At 41.2% G+C, this 8400-nt stretch overlaps 1 protein-coding gene across 1 annotated transcript in view; it reads left to right on the top strand.

Moving 5' to 3' along the window:
* The first annotated feature begins 2815 nt into the window (after positions 1-2815).
* Positions 2816-8400, top strand: part of Cdh7 (cadherin 7) — a 135312-nt gene continuing 129727 nt past the window's right edge. Inside the window, exon 1 of the mRNA XM_004858458.4 lies at positions 2816-4084. Coding sequence (XP_004858515.3) covers positions 4028-4084 — 57 coding nt within the window. The 5' untranslated portion in view covers positions 2816-4027. The remainder of the gene's footprint in view (positions 4085-8400) is intronic.

Raw genomic sequence — 8400 nt, 5'->3', positions numbered from 1 at the left:
TGAGATGTTATTTGAGAGCAGATTCCACGATGCTATTTTAGTAACTCTATTCAACAATTCTTTAAATGTATGCATATTTTCTGAGTCTATAAAAGGGATTGTAATGTATTACAAGAGGACAACTAGAATTGAGGACATCTTTCTTAGCTGGATTTCTGCAACATCCTAAATATTTCCCTCAGCTCTAGTCCATGGTAGACTTGACAAGGTTGCCAGGGGCTTCCTTCTTCTAATGCAAATATAATCATCATCTTCCTCCATAGAATTCCTCTGTGGAAATTCTATGTCCTCCTGGAGCATTAAAAATATTTTCTCTTATCTTTTAGGACTTTTTAATCACATGGCCCTTTTTGTGCTCCCACATGTGATATTTTGCATTGACCTCATCACCTGCTGTCTGGATACCTATAAGCCTCTGCATTTTGGGAATACATTGGAAGGCTCTTGAAAATGAGAGCTGCATCTCATTTTTATGTTTCTGTCCACCCATCTGTGGATTACATAGCAAGGATTCAGGAAACATATACAACACTAGCAAATGACTATAGTAAACTAGAATCTCTCATCATAGGTCCTTTCCTTTCTAAAAGAGCATCTATAAATTATTAGATGAAATAAACTGAATGGCATAAAAACTTATATAAATGCTAAACATTATATAATACATATATATTTTATTATAATTTATCATTTATATTGGAAGAGAATTTAAAAGAGACTATAAAAGGCTCAACTTTTTGAGAGCTTGCCATGTGGAAGAGCTTTTTATATTCTGCCACATCAGTATTTTCCTCGCTATGTCAGAACAAAATTTTCTTAACTTTTTGATTCAATATCTCTGAAATATAGTTCTGTACAGGTGCTGTTATTAATTTAATCAAGATGGTGAACATAAATTGAAAGAAGAACTTTTTAGGTAGAATAGAAGGGGAAATTCATCAATTAACATTATATATGGCATCGAAGAAAGCATCCAGCTGAGAAATTTTCCTCACTTGTGAATACATGTAGATGACTAGAAATATTGTAGAATAAGTTTGAGGTTTGTAAGGAAGCACGTTGTGAAATTTTACAAGTAAGTATATTGAGTTATGACCTATACTTATATTTCATGGAATCTCAAACAATTGGATGGGCCTTTGGATTCATCTACTAATGGTAAATTTTTATTGGTGATTCTCAAAAAACTAGGGTTTCTAATTAACTGTAAGTTCTGGGGAAAGAAGAGGGGAGAGAGAGAAAAAACTAATAAACCAAGTCTTTGCCCTAACTGAATCACAGCTTAAACCTGTGTATCTCTTCTTTCATTTGTTATTCCTTATGTCTAGCTTCCTTTGAAGAACAAAGTATAATATCTTCCAGGAGCTAGAAGACCCTGAAAGAGCTGGCTCCTAGCAATCACTCTAGCATGTTGCATCTCTGTTCTCCTCACTTTTGCAGTATTTCCTGTTTCTCGCATGTACCAACACTTTCAGTTTGAATGCTTCCTCCTTGTTTCCTCTTCATAAATCATTCTTCCTTCAGCTCTTCATGCAGTCTCCTTTCTCTCATCATTGCATCTCAGTTTAAATGCTATCTCCTCAGAGAAGAAACATTCCTGACCTCCTTGGGCAGAAGAGTGTCTCTGAGTTACCGTCTGTGTTATCCCAAATTTCCTTTTTGCTCCCCTATGATGTGCCTTTGTGGTTGAGAGGAACCCAGACCTTTCTCTAGAATGAACAACTGCATGAGCAACTTGTTAGAGTCAGAACATTCAAACCAGGGCCAACATTTTGCTTAAGGAAACCCACATTCCCATTTTGGAATCCCTGTAGAGGTTATGGTTTAAGGGAATTGTTAAAAAGGAAGGCAGGTAGGATGGAAACATCTGCTTCAAGATGAAAGCCTGAATCTGCAGTCAGATTTATTTTATGCAGAAGCACAATTTTTTTTTTTAAAAAAGAAAAAATTGCAGAAAACTTGAAAGTATCGCTAAAACAACTATTGGAATGTTTTTCAAATACTTTCCTCTAATATGAGATGACTTTTATTAAAACAAGCTAGTAAAGGAAGATGCCATAATGCCTGATTACCAATCTCAATATAACCACATATACTTGCATGGCCCATGCAGGAAAGAATTTAAAAGCAGTTTAGTACGTTTAGAATTAAATGCTAGACAGTACAAAAACATTCACATCTCTATTCAAAAAACATTTAGTTTGGGCCACACTTGTGGTGTGTCTTGGTGGTGCTGAAGCATAATCTTTACCTTCCTGAGACTTTTAAGTCAGGAACAATTAGAAGAAAAGTTTATACCCCTGAAGCCAGTTCATTAGGCAAACAAAGTGAATGTATGTAAGTCTGCAGGAAAGGTAATGTTCTTGAGTATATGATATGCGTCTGAATAATGGAAGATTTAAACACAGAAAAAATTTCAAAGGGCTGAAAAATAAAGCCAAGGTTTCATGGCTGGGTACCTGGTGAATGATATTCCCCCTGACAGAGAAGCGAAAACTTGGAGAAACCCAAAATATCACCTAAGGGGAGATAAAGATGTTTGATCTAATCATCCCGAGTTTGTGTAATTCCTGAAAGTTGAGTGGAAATAAGCCTTGAGAAGAACATTTAAACAGGCCAGGATCCAAGGAGGTTTGGAGTTAGACATGTAAATTTTAAAATTTAATATTAAGTAGGTTGGCACGGGAGCTTTCATTTGCCAGGAGAATAAACTAAGCTTGCCGTGAGAATTATTACCACGGAATTTATTTTTCAATGCTGAGTCCATGGGGGAGGGGAAGAGAAAGCAAGCTGAATGGCCAGAAAAAGCTGGATTGGGGGAAGAGCAAATGCGCCCGAGTGCGCAAGAAATCCGAGACGCTGATGCGAGTAAGCCCGGGCCCGAGTCCCAGGGTCCGAAGAATCACTGCTAAGGGCCAGCCTGTCGGGAAGGAGGACAGATTCCATTGGCGGAAGGGGGAAATGCAAAGGACCTCACTTAGGCATGATGTGTTGACCTTCCTAACCCCCGTGACAGAATAGCCAGACTTCAGGTTAAATGAGCGCATGCTGGAGTGGAGTGGCTGCGGCGCCCTGTAAATAAAAGACCTCGCGAGGGTCCTCTGTCCCACCCTGCGCGTAAATCATACGCCGCGGAAGTTTTGTATTAGAGAGCCCAGCAGGGAAGGAAATTTTCTGCAAGTAAAGAAAGTAGAACTAGGGCAGTCGGAGGAGATTGAAAGGGCAAAACTATCAAGCAAGAACACTGTAAGTTCTGATTAGTTTTATGGCTTTGCCTTCATGCCTCAGGAGCTCAATTGATCAACGGCTTTCAAGACGAGCTAAGCAGGCGGGCTATGCGACGCGGGGTGGGGGGGAGGGGAGCTTGAAAAGATTCTCCAAACTCTCTTCCAGCTTCATGCTTTCAGATGCAGATACTTTGCGGAGAGACGGATGGGCCTCAGCCCCTCCTACTTTCAACCCGCTTCTTTATTTTCCTGCGAAGGAATCCATCTGTACAGATCTGACAGGAGGGAGGTGGAGGAGAGTGCGCGTGTGTGTGTGCGCGCGTGTGTGTGCGCGCGTGTCGGCCGACGGCTCCTTCTTCGCGTTCTTTGCCAACAGCCCTCGATGGGTCTCCAGGAGGTACTGAAGTCTCAGTGGCTTCCCGAGCTGGCCTCGGACAGCGCTGACAGCCGCCACCCGCTGCGGGCGAGCTTCCTTCTCCGCCTCGGCGCCTCCTCCGGCTGGCCCCGGCGCGCTCTCTCCTTCTCTCCCGCGCTCGCCCTCTCGCCCTCTGGCGGGACGCGCGCTCCCGTTAGCTCCGGACCTGGTGTCTGAGCCGCTGGCACGAGCGGTGAGACTGTGGGACCAAGCGCCTGAGGCCCGGGCAGGGTCCCCGCGCCCTGTGATTGGAGGAAGAGTCGCTGCTCTCCTGGCCCGAGCAGGTGCCAAAAGGGTGCCTTCAGTCCGCTCCGCGCTCGGAGCAGCGCGCGCAGTGTCCCGAGGCGCCCGCGGGCGCCCGACCACAGAGCACGCGTCCTTTCGGATGCAAACGCCTGGGTTCCTGGCGCCTGATGCCACCAGGAGGGCAGCGGGGCCCCAGGTGAGTGTGTCTGCCTACTAGAGGCTGGGGAAGGCGCCACTGGGCAGAAGTGCGCCCTTGCAGAGCGCATTTGGAAGCTGGACTAATCAGTGAGCAGAAAGCGGGTGGGGGTATCCGCGTGGAGTTTCCCTGGGCGCTCCCAAGTTACTGTGTGTTGCCGTGAGAGGTGGTTCTGCCAGGCAGGACAGGCATGCGGATGGAGCAGCGGGAACTTGGCCCAGAAAATGGTGTTTACAGACACCAGGTGCGACGCGAGAAGTAGTTCAGGGTAAGAGCATATCCCAGCGCTCTTTAAATGCAGTGGTAAACAGTCAACACCGCTCTCTTCGAAGAGGAACACAGCCGGCCCCTCTTTTGACCTCGGACTGATGGGGGCACAGCTCCGTGCAGCCTGTGCTGCCGGGTTCTGCAGAGGTCTGAGGCTGGACAGGGGTGTGTGCCTGTGTGTGCAGCAGTCCTTTGAACCATCTGGCCTTTTGTGAAGGTGGAACTCACCTAAGGTTGCTTTGCTTTTTCCTGTCGTTAGTATTCTGCTGATACGGTGCATCCGCAGGGTTTGCCTCCGCTCTGCGTCCTCCTTCCCCTCTTCCGGGCTGTGCCTTAGGTGTGAGCTGGGGAAGGGGCCCTGCTTCTCCGAATGCCTGGTGGACTTCTCCGTGAGTGCACAGGGTACAAGGCTAGTTGCTGGTATTCAACCTTCCCGCGTGGATTAGTGCCAAAGGACCTTTGTTCTCTGTGCCTTCGAGCTTTAAATCCTTAACCCCACGGATTTCTTAGATGTCATAGTTCAGGTGAGTAAAGATCAGCAGTGAGTTCACCTAGCACTAGGCAAATGGCAAACTGTTGAGAAAGCACTAGGACCTGCCTCAGGACTTCAGATATGCACCCACTGAAGCATGAGTATTCTTAAAACATCTTTTACTTTGCAAAAAAAAATACATATATATATTGTCCGTTAGATTATTTAAGAGAATAGTCTGTGAGACTCACCCTTCATTATCTTACCAGAAAGGTGGCAGATCATTTTTATGGCAAAGTAATGCAGAGATTTTATGCAAAAGAAAATATTTAAAATCAATTTTTTTGCCCTTTGCTAAGTGTTGATGTGTAGTTTAAAATCAGATAAACGGCACAAAAATACGTATTTTGAAAGAGTTCTGGAGCAATAGTAGCCTTTTTAAACAGAAAGTTTGCACAGATGCACTGCCAGCAACGGGAAAACAATTTTAAGAGTGCCTATGATTTTTGGACAAGTTGTGAGGGGAAAGAGAATCGGGGCCAAGTACTCTTATTGGAAGCCTTCAGAAACTCACCTCAAAATATTTTCTCTTCTAAAGGGACAGGGAAGCTTTGCCTCAACCAGAGTTCTTTTCTTATTACTTTATGTAAAGGAGAAATTCACTGCTAAACCTTGCATTTTGTAGAGCTATTTTGATAAGTATGAATGAAGATGCAAAAGCACTGAGGCAGGTAGTCAAAGTGGCAACCTGGTGGTAGTTTTGCTTATAAACTAGTGTGGTGGAAGCAATGAGGCAGCATCTGTGTGTTAACAGTCTTATGCAATAAAGCTTGCTGAAAGTCTGTCTATGGAAAGGAAAATAAAGAAAATGATCATCAGCAGTACAACCCATCACCCTCATAAAAGCCTTCAAGGTTTGCAGCTTTTATAAAGGGCATTGTGCTCTCAGAACATGAGGTATTATTGCAATCGAGAGCTGCAATAGGTCATTAGAATTGTGTTAACAATCAGTTGACAGACTCACAACTCTTCTTAAGTCTACTTTTATTGATTTAATAGCACAGAGCCCTTTTCCCTTTCTTATGAAAGGGTACTTGTACAGCATCTATATTACTGCAATCTAACCTTGAATTAACTCTGAATTTTACTGTCCAATGAGGAAGAGCAGGTGGAGAGCACATTTCCTTGGCCACTGTTCAACCTTGCATGGTCCAAAAATCAAACTACTGTCTCCTCTCAGGGGTGATTTGTTTGTCAGTCTTCATATTATTCAGCATTTTTAAAATGGTAAAGATGATATAAACTTCTCAGAATGTGCTCAGATATTGAAGAAGTGAATGCATCTTTGTGTTGAGTCAAATACTTTGTCAAACCTTTCAGAAATTCTTTACAAAGTACTATGTTCATAAATTGCTTTATATTGTGAATATTTACTGCTGAATGATTCCAATCTTCCTGGATTTTATAAGGTTTTGCATTTATTGCTTTAACAGCTTGTATCACATCACAGTTCTCTCACGGAAAAAAAATGTTTTTTTATTTGATTGGAAGGCTTCAAAGACAGCTTAAATTAGGAGTTCCAGAAACTTCTAAAATAGCTAACATGCATTAGTTAATTGCAAAGGGACTGTGGTGAAAGCTGTTCTTCAATGAAGGAATCGGCTGATCCTTGATGGGGTGATAAAGGGGAACTAAGGACAAGGAAAGAAGACATGTGATCAGAGTCCTGTGTGTGACACAGCCTGTGACAAGCAGAGCAGGTCTTGCTATAACCTGCAATACATGAGTGCCTCCTCTGGGAATTTGCTGGTTCTGCAGAAAGATACCCCTGCAAACACTTCTGCCTTGGCATTCTGCAAGTCTCCTCACTGGTAAAATTGCAACCACAAATGAGTATGCAGACATCTGTCCACACAATTATTTCAGATTGTAATATATATTTTCATCCTGAAACAGTTTGTTTTCTGGTCTTCTGTGTAGTGATTTTTGAAACATGATGCCTTTTATTGAAGTAGAATAAATCACACCTGGCACAAGGTAAATAAAAAGGGCAAATTAAAATTTAACATTGATACAGCCAAGATCCCTTATTTTTTAAAAAAGGCTAAGAAAAATGAACTTTATGCATAATTTTACCACTTTGTTATTACATAAATTATTCAGAAGGACTGAGCTTTATTATTTTGTTTACTTTTTAATTTATGTAAGTTTCTTATAGATAATTACAAACCATTGTTCCCCTCTGTTTCAATTCTTTTGATCCTGGCAGAGGTTGTTTGTACTTAGCTGAAATTGACACTGCAATTCACTTAGAGAAGTTTCTTTTCTGTGTTTGATAGCCAGATGCACACTACAGGATATGTGATTCATTTTCAGGGCCCCTGCCTGCATATTTAAGCCAGTTAATTATAGGAGGTTGTGGTCTGTGGTTGGAATGTTATGTGGCCCAGGGAACTAATTGATTTGGTCACAGTTTCTTTATGTGAGAAATCACATGTCTTATAGTCACAAGTCTCACTAATTAAGATGAAAAAAATTAAACATTTTAAGTACAAAAGAGAAATCTCTTTCATTTGCATTAAAATTATTGAGTATAATGACAAACTTTAAATGCTATATAGATTCACCAGATTAAATAGTACTGTTTACTCTACTAGAAGCTGAAGAGAGCAGAATTAAATCTAAAGTGATAATAATGGGAAGACCAGAAGTCTGTCATCTCAAAAATTAGAATATATAGTACCTAAGAAGAGGGTACACTGCAATCATAGTTATTTTGCCAAACAAAATGGATATCTGTATATCTATATCTATATAATTTTGAGATAATTTCCTGAATTGATGATTCCCTGTTTCTAAAACATGCAGTGGGATCTGGTGAATCTTGTTTAATTTTCAGTTAGCTTCTTAACATCATAATGTAATCAGAAGTTAGTTTTTCATGGTCAGTTATTTATAAATGAGGAGGCATACTGCTCATTTTCTACTTTTTGTTACAAAAAGAGACATATTTACTCTTCCTCTGTCCTACCTTTCCACTATAGACTAGTAGTCATGATGATCTCCTACCTGAAAATTAAAACTCTTCATCATATAATTATTTGAATATGATCCAATCTAATTTTTGGCTTTTGGGAAAGATGATAAATTTCAAAGATCACACCTTAAAAAAGATTAATTGTCAGATGAACAATTTTGAACCAATACTTACTGCATCAAATTATGTTCATTGCAGTCAGCTGTGTGACTTTGGGCATTTCATTAAGATTTTACAGATTTCAATTTTATTTTGTAGTAAAGAAAGAAGGGACAGGATTAGGTTTTCATAAAGTCTGCTGCAGTTCAAATACGTTACCCATCCATTGTTCTACCACATCGGAAATCTTCAAACATAAGGAACAGCAGAAGTGAGGAGTTCTTTATGCTTCTTCTGTGATCCCTCATGAGAACCAAACCATTTCATTCTTCAATATTGAATGGCATTCTCTTTAACTGTATTACATACATTGTCCTTAATAGCTTGGCTTGTAATGTCGTGGTTCCAAATCAAGTGAAGGTGAGGAGTTTTCAGAGTTCT

Source organism: Heterocephalus glaber, unplaced genomic scaffold (genome assembly GCF_053883595.1).
Source record: "Heterocephalus glaber isolate CG9 unplaced genomic scaffold, H.glaber_assembly_v1.0 deba00000331, whole genome shotgun sequence".
NCBI lineage: Eukaryota > Metazoa > Chordata > Mammalia > Rodentia > Bathyergidae > Heterocephalus > Heterocephalus glaber.
This window is presented reverse-complemented; position numbering and strand designations above follow the sequence as displayed.